The 14,828-nt window shown below is 38.0% G+C and overlaps 1 protein-coding gene across 1 annotated transcript in view; it reads left to right on the top strand.

The window, feature by feature from the left end:
* Positions 1-14,828, top strand: part of RhoGAP54D (Rho GTPase activating protein at 54D) — a 129,900-nt gene that overhangs the window by 88,321 nt on the left and 26,751 nt on the right. Inside the window, exon 7 of the mRNA XM_090390070.1 lies at positions 11,539-11,619. Coding sequence (XP_090246196.1) covers positions 11,539-11,619 — 81 coding nt within the window. The remainder of the gene's footprint in view (positions 1-11,538; positions 11,620-14,828) is intronic.

The raw sequence follows: 14,828 nt of genomic DNA, 5'->3' as shown, positions 1-14,828 counted from the left end.
GGGGCAAAGGTTGATGACGTTGTGGAGCGGATATCATCTTTTAAGGGCACAAAGGGTGATATAGTTGTACACGTTGGCACTAATGATATTAAGAGTAGGAGACCGGTGGAATTACTTAACAAGTACAGGTCACTGTTGAAAAAAAGCCGTGAATTAGGGTTGAATTTGAAAGTGTCTGCAATTCTGCCCAGACACGATAGGAGGGAGTATATGATGAGAGCCCTGTCGATCAATTCGGCCCTGGAAAGATTGTGCAAGGCTCAAGGGATAGAATTTTTTTCACCCTGGTCTGTACTTGTTAACAGGAGAGACTGCTTCTGTAGGGATGGGATACACTTAAATAGAAAGGGTGCAAGAATGTTTGCTGATGCTATCGAGGCAGTGTTAGGTGGATCGGAAAACTGTTAGATTGGGGGGATACAAGGACTAATAGATGAACAGTAGTCACTGGCAGAGGTGAAAGTGATTCTTGCACTGCTTCTATTGGAATGAGCAGCAGCCTGGAAAATAAGATGCAGGATATTTCAGAGACTGCTGGGAATCATTGGGGTACAAGTAAACACATGGGTTGTGTTAGGGTAGCTAAGAAAAAGAACAGGTGCATGTATACTTGCGTGCACACCAATGCTAGGAGTTTAGTAAATAAATTTGATGAATTTTGAGGTATTGCTCAAAACATCAAAGGCAGATATTGTTGGGATTTCAGAGACGTGGTGTCACACAGATATAAGGAAAGCAGAACTAGAATTTGGGGAGTACAATGTCTACAGAAAGGATAGGAAGGGAGGAGGGGTTATGCTATTAGTTAAGAAATACATAAAATCCAAGGAAGTGAAGCCAGTCGACATCGCTGGACAGTGCAGTGTCGAGTCAGTTTGGTGTGACATAAGCATTGGGAGATCAAAATTGAGAGTAGGAGGGTGCTATAGGCCTAATGACTCTGATGAGTGTAATAAGAAACTATACAGGGAAATAGAGTGGGCTAGTAAATCAGAGAGTCTTATAATGGGGGATTTTAATTTCCCAGATATTGACTGGAATTTGGGGGCTGGTCACTCACACACTAGCAAGGCTTTTGTGGATTTATTGGATGACTGTTTTCTACATCAGCATGTTCGGGAGGCAACTAGAAGGAGTAATACTCTTGATTTGATTATCAGTAGTGATTCTTCATGCATTAAGAATCTGTAGATAAATGAACCACTAGGTGGCAGTGATCACAGTGTGCTGAAGTGGGATTTACTCAAAGAGGTAACTACCATTAGGGGTAAAGGGAAGGGTTATTGCTTTCGTAAAGGCGACTATGATGGACTGAGACAGTATTTAAATTCTATACAGTGGGACCAACTGATGATGTTACCAACAGAAAATTCAAAATGGGAAGCATTCAAAGAACTTATCTTGGAAGCTACTAGGCTTTACATACCAACTAAGAAATATTGTTCAAGGTTTAGCCCTAAATGGATGTCAGATGAACTAATGAGACATATGGCAGAGAAGAAAAATGCATGGGATACATACAAATTAACACGTGATACAGAAGCCTATGATAGATACAAGTTGATCTGTAACCAAGTTACAAAGGTGGTTAGGCAGGCGAAGGCAGATTACGAGATATCTTTGGCAAGGGATGCAAAGAAAAACAGCAAAGAGTTCTTCACTTATGTAAACTCTAGAAGGAAGGGGATGAATCGGATTGGCACACTTGATATCGATGGGTCAACTGTTGATGATCCTGCTCAGGTAGCTAACAAACTAAATGAATATTTTGCATCGACATTCACACATGAGGAGTTATTCAGCGAGGGGAATGCCAGAGGTGTATTCAACTCTGGCAGTAAGCTAGAGAATCTTGTAATCTCTGAGAGTAAAGTAGAGGAGAAATTGTTGAAGATAAACACAAGAAAGGCACCTGGGGTGGATAGGATCTATCCAGTTATATTAAACGAGGCAGCAAAGGAAGTAAGCAAACCCTTAGCCATAATTATGAGAGCTTCCTTGGACTCAGGGGAGGTACCCATAGACTGGAAATGTGCAAATGTGATCCCAATTCACAAAGGAGGATCAAAGGCTGACACAAGTAATTATAGACCTGTGAGTTTAACTTCTGTTCCCGGAAAATTAATGGAGGCACTGGTTAAAGAAGCACTGCAGGATCATCTAGACAGGATCATCTTCAGTTATAGCTCGGATACAGCATGGTTTTGTTAAGGGGAAGTCTTGCCTGACCAATTTGATTGGATACTATAATGCAGTGTCAAAAGAACCGGATGCAGGGAATAACTTTGATATTATATACTTGGATCTTAGAAAGGCTTTTGATACTGTTGCACATGTAAGACTGCTGCACAAATTGGAGCAGTGTGGCATTGGAGGCAAATTGCTGCCATGGATAAAGGGGTGGTTGAGGGGGAGAAGACAGAGAGTGGCACTCAATGGACACTGCTCATCGTGGACTAATGTTATTAGTGGAGTCCCTCAGGGTTCAGTATTGGGTCCATTATTGTTTTCTGTATTTATAAATGATATTGATGATGGTATATCAAGCTTAATGTCCAAGTTTGCAGACAATACGAAGGTTGGCAGGGTTGTCAAGGACACTACTGACACTATGCTGCTGCAACAGGATCTGGAAAGGTTGAGCAGATGGGCTGAGAGGTGGCAAATGAAGTTTAACATTGATAAATGTAAAGTACTACATATGGGAAACAGCAACCCCAGAGCAACGTATCAACTCTGTGGTACTACACTGACAGTGGTAGAGAATGAAAGGGACCTGGGGGTGGTTGTGCAGGCAGATATGAAGTTTTCTGAGCAGTGCAGACAGGCTGCAAGAGTAGCTCATGGTGTATTGTCGATGATATATAGAAATTTTTCTAGCCTGGATAAGGAGGTGATTATTCTCTTGTATAAGGCAATGGTCAGACCAGATCTAGAGTACTGTATACAGGCCTGGAGGCCTCATTTCAAGAAGGATGTAGAGCTGCTGGAACGAGTACAGGGGTGCTCTTACGAAGAAAGGCTTAAGTTTTGCAAATTACAGTGTCTGGAGACTAGGCACTAGCAAGGTGATCTGATAGGTGAATGGTTTGAGCTTGCTCAATGCTGATGGGATTCTTCCTCTTGCTCAGAATAATCACCTGAGAGGGCATAAATTCAAATTGAGGAAAGACATGTAGGAGAGACGTGCAGAAATTTGCCTTTAGCCAGCAGGTGGTTGGTTGGTGGAACAGACTTCCATCCCTTGTCGTGGAAGTTGATAGCCTAAATAAGTTTAAGGCTCAGTTGGACAGGTATTTCAAACGAACAGAGGGGTGAAGTGGAAGTAGTTATTTTTTATTTATTTATTTTATTTTATTATTATTTTTTTTGGCTGATGCTGCATAAGCTTCCTTTCTTGCATCAAATGCCTCTACTAATGCTAAATGCTAATGCTAGTTATCACTGGAGTACTCCTCCAGCCTTTTAAAAAGCTTCCAATACAACTGCTGTATGTAGTGTTCACTACACTGGTGATCTACTCAATACACCACATTACACATTTCCAAAAGAGGAGGGGAGTGACTTTCAAGGTATCTGTTAATTCCCTGTTCTCAGTAATAAAGTATTTCCTATTCTAGGCATTTTCTCCTGGTTAGGAGGTTAAGTTAAATGTGAGTTTGAGGACCTCTTCCTGTGGTAGTGGTTTTTTCCAGAGTGCTAAAATGGAACATAGGTTCTATAGTTGCCATTGTGCCAAAGGCTGCAGTTTTGCAGCCCTACCATTTTCTCCTGAGTGCTGAGGTAGTGGTTGGCTCTTTTAGTTTTCTGTACTTTTTTTTTTTTATGCAAACTCCAAAAGCGAAAGTGTTACAACCTTCTTAGCTTTCAACTTATTGGGTTTGAAGGTTGAGAAGCAGAAGATAATTGTTGACATTATATTTTAATTTCTGTAAATTTCAGAGATATGTGTGAAGGAAGGTTGTTCCAGAAAGCAGAAATGGAAGAGATAAATCAGGAAGAGGAAATGTTGGTTCTGTGAGTTTAGAATTGACAGTGCTGACTGGTTGTGGCATGTGTTCGGACTGGTTTGGAACAGTGTTGGGGAATTACAGATGCTATTCAGAAGGACAGTGCCCACATAAGTATCTATAGAAAATGGCACAGCAGAAAATGAACATATAAGAGACCAAAAGTGGAAAGACTTTGTAAGGGATGGGTCATTAATTAACCTGACCCCTCTTTGAATGGATTCTAGCAACTTGAGAGAGATTTTGGACACTCTTCCCACAACAAGATGTGGGAAGAGTGTTCCACAGTAAGGTGCATTTGCGATTTGTAGAGAGTAAGTAGTTATTTAAAACAGAGGTACCACTAAGAGCACAAAATAAAAAACAGTTTTTTTTTTTTTAATGCAAAAGTAGCAATTATTTGAAAAGCGCTTATGCCAAGAGAGATTAGAGCTCGTGGTAAGCCCTAATAGAGATATGTGACCTTGTCTACAAATGAGAACATAGGAACACTACACTCTTTGTTGTGAGAAATTAGGCAGGACTGAGTTTTAGAAAGGTTGACGTTAACTAAGTGTTTTGTCTCTATTAAAATAAATTTGATTAGGCATTAGTAGAGGCATATGATACAAGAAAGCAAGCAAGCTTATACAGCATCAGTCAAAAAAAAAAAAAAAAAAAGAACTTTCCCACTTCACCCAACCATTCACTCTAAATATTTGTCTAGTTCTGCCTTGAATTTATTTAAGCTGTTAACTTCAACAACAACAACAGATGAGGAAGTTTGATCCAGCAGTCAACAACCTGCTGACTAATCTACAAAACTAATCTACAACTGTCATTTCTCAAATTGAATTTATGTACTCAGACGATTAATCTGGGCAAGAGGAAGAATCCCATCAGCATTGAGCTTGCTCAATACTCAAGGTGTCGCCTGACCATTGCTTTATACAAGGGGATAATCATTTCCATATCTCTTCTAGAAAAATTCCTTTATATCATTGACAACACCCCATGACCTGCTCTGGCAGCTTGTCTGCACTCTCAGAAAATTTCATATCTGACTGCTCAATTACCACCTCTTTTTTTTTATTCTTTACCACCCCGAATGTAGTACCACACAGTTGGCACATTTCTCTGGGGTTACTGCAACCCATATGCAGTACTTTGCATTTGTCAATGTTAAACTTTAGTTGCCACTTCTCATCCCATCTGCCCAACTTTTCTAGACCCTGTTGCAGTAGCATACTCTCATTAATGTCATTAACAATCCTGCCAATCTTTGTATCATCTGCAAACTTTGATACTAAGCCTGATATATCTTCATCAGTATCATTGATAAATATACACAACAATAATGGGCCAACACCAAACCCTGCGAGACTCCACTAATAACATTAGTCCATGAAGAGCAGTAGTGTTCGTTGATTACCACTCTGTCTTCTTTCACTCAACCATCCTTTTATCCATGGTAGCAACTTGCCCTTAATGCCATACTGCTTCAATTTGTACAGTAGTCTTCCGTGTGCAACAGTATCAAAAGCTTTCCTGAAATCCAAGTGTATATATATATATATATATATATATTTTTTTTTTATTATTATTATTTTTTTTTATGAAAACCCCAAACACGAGAGGTATTAGAACCTATAATACTTAGTACTGTGCTTGGGTTGGAGGTTGAGAAGACGAAAGAAGATATTAGTTGACATTAGACTTGAACTTCTGTAGACTGTAATTTTCAGGAAATACACATGAAAAGTTGGTTCTGTGAGTTTGAAGTTGCACTGTAAATGGATTTTGACTGGTGGCAGCATGTGTTCTGACTGTTTTGAAACAGAGAGAGAGAGCGAGAATTAAAGAAGCCAAGTCAGAAGAACAGTGCCCATGGAAGTATTTGTAGAAAAGGCATGCAACAGAAACAGTACGTCTATGAGACAGCAAGTGGAGAGAGACTCTGTTAGAGAAGAGCCATTAATTAACCTAACTGCCCTCTTCTGAATGGAATCTAGAAGCCTGAGAGAGGTTTTGGGGCCACCTCCCCAGATGTGTGAACATTATTCCATGCTAGGGCGAATTTGCAATTTGTACAGAGTGAACAGCTGTTTGGAAGAAAAGTAATGTCGAGAGCGAAAGAAAAAAACCAAGTTTTTTAGATGCAGAGGAAACTATTTGAAATGTGCTTGTGCCAAGAGAGATTAGAAATCAGGGTAATCCCCAAAAGAGATGTATGTTTTTGCCTAGAAATCGGATTGTCACCAAAGATGAGCATAGGAGCAGAAGAATCCTTTTTGCAAGATATAAGACAAGACTGAGTTTTAGAAGGATTGAAATCAACTAAATTGTCTTTGCCCCACTGTAGAATTACCTGGAGATCGGCATTTAAGGAATTGGTAGCGGATATTCAAGAAATTGAAGCTAATTGAGCAGGGCAAGTTTTCTCAAAATGGAAAGTGGAATGCAATGTGCTATCATCAGCAAAATTATGGATAGGATTTCCAGTCAATGGAAGGAGGTCAATGTATAGCAGTAATATACAAGAGGAAAAGAACTGAACCTTGGGGGACACCAGCATTAGTGGAGAAGTTAGAAGACAGAGAGCCATATACCATCACTCACAGTGAGCAAGCAGAGAGAAAACTGGATAATCAATTACAAAAAAACAGTTGACAAACCATAAGATGGAAACTTGTTTAGAAGACCTTTATGCCAAACACGATCGAAAGCCTTTGAGTGTCAAGAGCAACTGCTTGTGTTTCACCAAACTTTTCCATTGAGATTGCCCATAAATGGGTAACATAAGCCAGAATATCACCAGTGGATCGACACTGATGGAATCCATACTGGCGATCATTAATCAGACAGAAGGTTTCTAGGTGGTTTAAGAATTGGCGGTTAATTGATTTCTCCATTACTTTAGAAAGAGTAGAAGTAATTGCAATGGGATGATAATTGGATGGGAGGTATTTGTGACTCTTTGGATATATTCTTATACCTGGTGAGAATATACCAAGGTTCTTGACATAACGTGGCCTCGACAATGCCCCCCCCCCCATACACACCACTTGGACTCCCTCCAGTCACTATCTGGCAGAGTAAAGGTAGCAAGATTATACACTAGCTGATCCGGAAGCCTCCTAAAGAGTTACCTCTAGGTAACTCTTTAGTTACCAATAGGTAACTCCAGTGTACTAACTAGCGGTCGGCCTGTAAACACTGTTTTAGAGCTGTACCCTCGAAATGTAAGGAAGATTGGATGGGGAAGGGTTGGCTGGAACTTAGCTCTGGAGACTAAACATGAGTTCCACCACTTCAAGCCTCCAATAAGCAAAGTGGTGGTATTGCACCAGTTGATGAGCATCATGTACCACCTAGTATTACCTGGTAACACAGAGGGGCGGCATTCCTCCATATGGTGTGGGCACCATACCTTGACCCCTGTTTACGTTGGTTCACACCTGGGTGGTCACCCACAGTGTGCTCGTGCATGGAGGTTATACCCAGGATTACTAACAGTCCCACCATTGTGAAGGTGCAAGCAGAGATTTGGCTGTCACAGACCGTCCAGACTTCACCAAAATTGGGTCCACTTGACTTGAATGTCACCCGAATACCAGTGCCAACAGCATTTTAGACTTCCAGGTAGTAAGTACAGCTTGTCTGGCATATCTGAGAGAATGTCTGTGACAACCTCAAGGACCAAAAATTAGCATTAGCATACACTGCAAGAAAGCAAGTTTATACAACATCAGCCGAAAAAAAGAAAAAAAAAAAAAAAAAAATACCCTTCTCGTTTCACCCATCCATTCACTCCAAAAGTTTGCCTTGAATTTATTTAAGGTGTCAACTTCCACAACTGCAGATGGAAGTTTGTTCCAGCAATCAACCACACTCTGGCTAAAGCAAATTTCCACACATGTATTTTATAACTGTCTTTCCTCAATTTGACTCGCCTCATAAATTCCTGTTGCTCGGATTCCTCAGGTGAGGAATCCGAGCAAGAGGAAGAATCCCATTAGCATTGAGCTTGCTCAAACCATTCAAGGCTTATACACCTCAGTCAGATCATCTCGCAGGTGCCTAGTCTCCAGACACTGCAATTTGCAGAACTGAAGCCTTTCTTGGTAACTGTAAACCCTTGCTTCACTCACTAATCTTGTTGCCCTTCTCTGTACTCACTCTAGCAGCTCTACATTTTTCCTAAAATGAGGCCTCCAGACCTGTACGCAGTACTCAAGCTGTGGCCTGACCATTGCCTTATACAAGGGGATAATAAACTCCTTTTCCTTGCTAGCAAAATTCCTGTATATCATTGACAAGACACCATGAGCTACTCTTGCAGACTGTCTGCACTGCTCAGAAAACTTCATATCTGACTGCTCAATTATCCCCAGGTTTTTTCATTCTCTGAGAGTAGTACCACAGAGTTGATTCGTTACTCTGGGTTTACTGCTTCCCATATGCAGTACTTTTCATTTGTCAATGTTAAACTTCGGTTGCCACCTCTCAGCCTATCTGCTCAACATTTCTAGATCCTATAGCAGTAGTATACTGTCATTAGTGTCATTAACAACCCTACGAACAACCCACAGCATTTAAAATTTATAGCACAGCCATTTTTCAGTATTTCTCATTCATTTCACTCTTGCTGTTATAAAACTACTAGTAATATGAAAATGATTTTTTCATATTATAGCAGAAGTACACGTGCCTTGATGACAGGGGTTCAACTCCATGACTGCTAAATACGGTGCTGTGTCTTGTATTCTCTCTATCTTGTGAACTCCTCTGACCGTGTGGTCGTCCCAGAGTATAAACAGAAAATTTATTTATTTAGTAGTTTTTTGAAACTAGTTTTTTTTTTTTTTTTTTCAAAATACAACTGTGTACTGAAGGCTCATTTTTCAGCACTTTTTACTCATCAGCTTTAAAAGAAAATAGTGTGGAAATAGACATACATATCACCCATTGAATTTTTTCCTGTTAGTAAAGAGTAGTATAATATTTCAGAATATTTAATATCATATTTGTATTAGATTCTCAAAATAATCTACCAAAATGTGATTTATAACATGTCAGCATAGGAAGATATTTTCATTTGTTTTTCGCAAAAAATAGTAATAGCCATATAGTGCAAAGAAGCCACAGGCTTTTGCTGCACTGGCTGGGGGGGAGGAGTAGATAAGAAAATACAAATTATTTGATTCCCTCCTCACATAGGTAACTATTAAGTTGACCTTTGAATTTATTCAATCTGTCAGCCTAAACTACCTGTGAAGGCAACCTGTTCCAGGATTCAACAACTTGCTGGCTAAAAGAACTTTTAGACTACAATCTAGTCTAAGCCTCTTCTCCCGTGATTGGAATTTATGTCCCCAAGTTCTGGAATTCTCTATAACAGTGAAAATTCTGCCTTCATTCATTTTACTAACCCCCCTCTGAGCCTTATAAACCTCAATCAGGTCACCTCCGAGGTGTCTGGTTGCCAAGCTCTGCACCCGACATATATGGAGCCTTTCCTCATATGGTTGCCCTTTTGCTGATCTCACAATGCTAGTTGCCTATCTTTAGACCCTTTCAAGAAGCTCATTGTCTTTTTTCGGACAAGGTCTCCATACTTGAACATAGTATTCCAAATGTGGTCTTACAATTGCATTATACAGTGGGACTATGACATCCATATCTCTACAGGATAATGTTTGATACATCATCGATAGGGCACCATGGGCTTTCCTAGCTGTCTGTTTACACTACTCAGAAAACTTCATATCTACCCATATTATAACTCTCAGATTCCTTTCTTCCCCCACCGTTTTTAATTCAACCCCACCAAATGTATAATTTGTTTTGGAGTTTCTATTCCCCAAGTGTAAGACATTGCATTTTGCTGCATTAAAACAAAGCTGCCACTTTCCTGACCATTCTTGCAGCCTGTTTATGTCATCTTGAAGGAGTGCTGCTTGGTACTGATCATTAATCACTCTACTAATCTTTACATCATTTACAAATTTTGACATCAAGCCTTCTATTCTATCATCAATGTTGTTTATGAAAATCAGAAACAACAGTGGTCCAAGAACTGATCCTTGAGGGACTCCCCCACTTCTGACTTTATACCAATCTGAAGAATATCCATTAATCAAAACCCTCTAGCTTCTGCCTTGCAGCTACCCAGCAGTCCATCTTAGAATTTTTCCAGTAATTCCAACGTGTTCCAGCTTATACAGTAGCCTCTCATGATGCACCGAGTCAAATATCTTACTAAAATCCAAATAAATTATGTTGAAATTGTTCCCTACATTCAGCTCATGAGTAACTGTGTCAGAATAGGTTACTAAGTTAGTTAAACATGATCATGATTTTCCCTAACAAAACCATGTTGTGTGTTATTCAGAATGCTATATTTATCTAAATGTCTCTGGATTGCACTCTTAATTATTGCTTCTAAGATTTTACCTACCACTGAAGTCAGAGTAACTGGTCTGTAATTGCCAACTTAACTCTTAGAACCGCCTTTATGTATTGGTGATACTTTGGTACTTCAATCCAAAGGAATCTGTCTCGAGTCCAAAGATGCCCTCATAATTAACTTCAGTGTTTCAATATACTCCCTGGTGGGCTCCCTCAAAATTATTGGGTATATGCCATCAACTCCAGGAGCCTTACTTGCTTTATACTTGAAAGTTTCAAAAGTACTGTTCATTCTGATTGCAAATATAAAATTTCAAATTCATAGCCATTTCAATGGGATGCATTGTGAAAAGATAAGGTGTTATGTAAATAAAAAGAGCTACTCTTAAGTTATTTTCTAAGTTCCCATGGAAAGTAGATAACTGTTTGTTATCCACTTTCCATGGAAACATGGGTGCAGAAGATTCAAATTTTTGTGAACTTAGGTTTTGTATAAAAAAATATGCAGCATTGTGTGACAGTGTAAAAAACATAGGATTACCTGAGTGTACTGACATTATGTGAATAATCTGGCTACTTTTCATGTGTGGCTTTTCACAGGTTATTGGCTTCCAAGTAAATGTAGGAGTTGTGAAATGATGGCGCTTTGAAACTATTAGGACTTACCAGAAACAATATCTTGGGTTTTTGATTATTTAATGACAGCAGTAAAGCGATGGTATAAAAAAAAAATAATAATAAATAAAAAAAAAAAAAAAAAATCATAGGTTTATTTTAAAGTATTCAAACTCCCAGTAAGCTAATGCTATTCTTTAATTACTTCTAAAAGGATTTTAATACCCTTGTGGATAATTTCAATTTCCACCGGCATTACAGCAAATTAAATAAATCTTCTAACATTATAATTATTTAAAGTGCTTTTTTTAGAATATAAGGGTGCTGTTACTTTTATTTTCTGTTATATTCATACTTTGTTTATATAATGTATTATCTAGATCATATGTATAGCTTAGCTTAATTTTGACACAACAAAATAAATAATGTATTATTTATTTTGTTGATTAAGCTTAGTAATTTTTAATCAGCTTAGTAGTTTTTTGCTTATTTCTGAACATTTTAGGCATGTTATTTTTTCCAGCTTAACAGAAGCAGTCATGGTACACCATTTGTTCAAGAGAAAAGGCACGTTAGGAGTAGATCTGTTGGGGATTCACTTAAGGTAAAAAAAAATATATTTTTATGAAATTCATGACATTTAATTTTACATATTTTATTTCTTAACTGATCAAAGTGTTTGTCTGTAAAAAAGCTGAGGAGTTATGTTGGGAGACAAACCTAACCCTTTGCTCCAGAATTCTTTTAGCAGAAAGACAAAGAGAGAGAGAGAGAGAGAGAGGTTAAGAAATAATAGAAAGATATATTGGTAGGAGAGCAGATCTTTTGATAATAATCTTTGTTTAAATAGGTGATAGATAAGATAAGATAAAAATCAAGATAAATATGTGAAAATTACCCTGTATTGATAAAGATATGATTTTTTTCAATATAGTCCCCATTTATTTGAACAGTTCCTTCTAAGAAATGTTCAGCAAAATGGGCAAGAGCAGTATTCTCACTTTGTAAAAGTCTCTCCCCTTTCCATTTAACTTCTATCACACAGCATTCTTTAGTCTGTTGCCATCTCCTCAATAAATTCCCCACAGTCTTTCCAAGAATCAAAGGGATTGGAACCAGTCTGGACTCTAGAGAGAGAGTGGAGTATCATATCCAAATTTTGTTCTGCATTGAGCAGTACTCACAGTTGTATCACCTGATAGTTTCTGTAATTATTTGTATACATGAATCAGCCTTGCACATTCAGCAATGATGTAGACAAAGGGAATTGGGGAGGACACTGGTCCCCCACTTTTTTTAATTGGCTTATAAGGGAAATGTATTCCCCACAATAAAATTTGGAATATATCTTCTCTCTCTCTCTCTCTTTCTCTCTCTCTCTCTCTCTCTCTCTCTCTCTCTCTCTCTCTCTCTCTTGGCGCCTCCGTAGCCAGGTGGGAAGGAGCAGCAGTGCATAGCACACGCTTCTTGTTAGACCGGGGTTCGAGCCCGTCACCACCAAATATGGAGGATGCGGAAAGGTCAGGGAATGACCACCGCATATCCTGGAGCAATATGGCCTTAGTTGCTAATGCTCCTAAAAACCAAACAACAAACAAACTCTCTCTCTCTCTCTCTCTCTCTCTCTCTCTCTCTCTCTCTCTCTCTCTCTCTCTGTGTACACTGCCATGCCAAAAGTATTCAGACACCATCACATTTGGAAAAACATGATAAAATAACAAATTAATGAAGTGTACCTTTAGCCCAGTGATAGCATTAATTCCTCCTTTAGTGCAGTTGCCATTTCAGATTTAGAAGAGGGAAGTGTTGATCTGTCATTGATATGGCATCCCAAAGATATTCTGTTCTGATTCTGTACCCTGGGCCAGCCAGAAAAGTTGTCAGACTTCATTGCCTTATTGCAACTCCTACTTACTTGTGATATCCCTGCTTCGTATACATTTCATTCATGCTGACATCAAGATGGGTATTTTTTTTTTTTTTTTTTTTTGTGTTAGTTGTTGGTGCATTGGCTTCTGTGGCCATAATGCACCTCCCAAGGTTTTTGCACTACTCTGATCCAAGCCTGAGGGGGGATTCAAACCCGTGACCTTTGGGTTTCCAGGCAGGCACTTTACCCACCCAGCTAGCCCGGTCGGCAAGATGGGTATCCAAATACATACTTTTTGGTGAGGTAGTATATACGTTCATGTGTCTATTCACAAGTATAGAGTTCTTCAGCATGTCATTAATGAATGTTAGTATTGATAAAGGCTAAAAGATATACAGTAAAATTCTGTTTAAATGAATAGTGGATTTTAATGAACTTTTAATAAATTTTAATGAACATTTCAAATGAAAATACTGTACATGAATAATATAGCTACTTTTCTATGTATAATATATGCCAAAAATAATACTAACCATCAAAAATATTTTTTGTGCCAAAAAATATTATATGCCAAAAATAATACTAACCATCAAAAATATTTTTTGTCATACCTCCGCAATGAAAATATGTGATTCTAGAGGAAATGAACGTGCTAATTCCAAAAATTATCATAAAAAGATGTACCAATGTTTAATGTTAAAATAAAGGGATGTATATGTATAATTCAAGTTTGTAATACAAGAGTAAAAAAATATTAAAAACGTTCTCTATAACTCATTTAACTTTGGAAAAATTATCATAAATCATAGCGAAATAGTTATATTTCAATAATATATAATCAGCTTACCTGTAATTGTCCTTAAAAATGTTTGCTACTAAGAGATTTTCTCTTGTATTCCTGCTTACTCTCCCTCACAAGGAACCAGCAGTAACCCCACATCATTACAGGATCCCAGTGACTGATCTTGGTATCGCTTTTCCATCGTGGAAATATCTTGATGAAAATACTATTCCAAATACTATTACCCCCCCCCCCCCATTTATCCCAGTGGCTATTATCTGTTCAGAAATCCTCTATCTAACCTTTGTAATAACAGATTTTCAGATGATGATGCAATCAAAGTACCTCTTGGTGACAGTCTTGAGGGACAAGTTTCAGAATTTTATTTAAGAGGTATTGAAAGCCTGCAAGAAAAGGGCAATATTATAATTTTGTAATAATAATATAACTAAAGCTAGAATTTTTCTTTTAATACTCATTGCAGACTTTTGAATGCTTCTCTTATCTTGGGTATTCAAAATCAAACCTATCATTAAATTTTTATCATTTCAAATGATTGTTTAATCCATCTGACATCAGATTTGTCTTGTTAAAGATTAATATGGAAGTGTAATCTTATTACATTTCCATATCTCATATCAGACAGATACAAGATAACACTTGGTTTTTACCAAATGAATCGTGTACATAATAACATAATTGCTGTGTAGTTACTGGTATGGACGGACGGACAGAGACCGTCCATCCAGAATTCAGCAGCATATCTCATATACACTGCTACAGCTGACCTTGCAGCAAACTGTTTACATGTATACAATATGAATATATTTCAGTTGAATGATATTATTGAAAATAAAAAGAAAAGTTTTCTGACTTGCTTAAACAGTAAACAAGTTTAATTGCTCTTATAGGAGTATCTAGTATTGGCAACATGATGCATTGGAGCAAAGCCGATGACAGCATCAATTTAAAAAGAAAACCCTTAATTTTTCCATTCCTTCCAATAATTTATCCAAACGCTCCTTAAATTTATTCCAGCTATCTACTTTCACAATGATAGGTGGAAATTTATTCCAACAATATATTACCCTCTGGCTGAATGCAAATTTATGCACATCTATTCTGCAACCATCTTTTTTTTTTATTTAAATTTATACCCCCT

The sequence above is a fragment of the Mastigoproctus giganteus genome, chromosome 2, assembly GCF_048544385.1.
Source record: "Mastigoproctus giganteus isolate SK-2022 chromosome 2, ASM4854438v1, whole genome shotgun sequence".
NCBI lineage: Eukaryota > Metazoa > Arthropoda > Arachnida > Uropygi > Thelyphonidae > Mastigoproctus > Mastigoproctus giganteus.
Note: the sequence above shows the minus strand (reverse complement) of the source record. Positions and strands in the feature narration are given on the sequence as shown.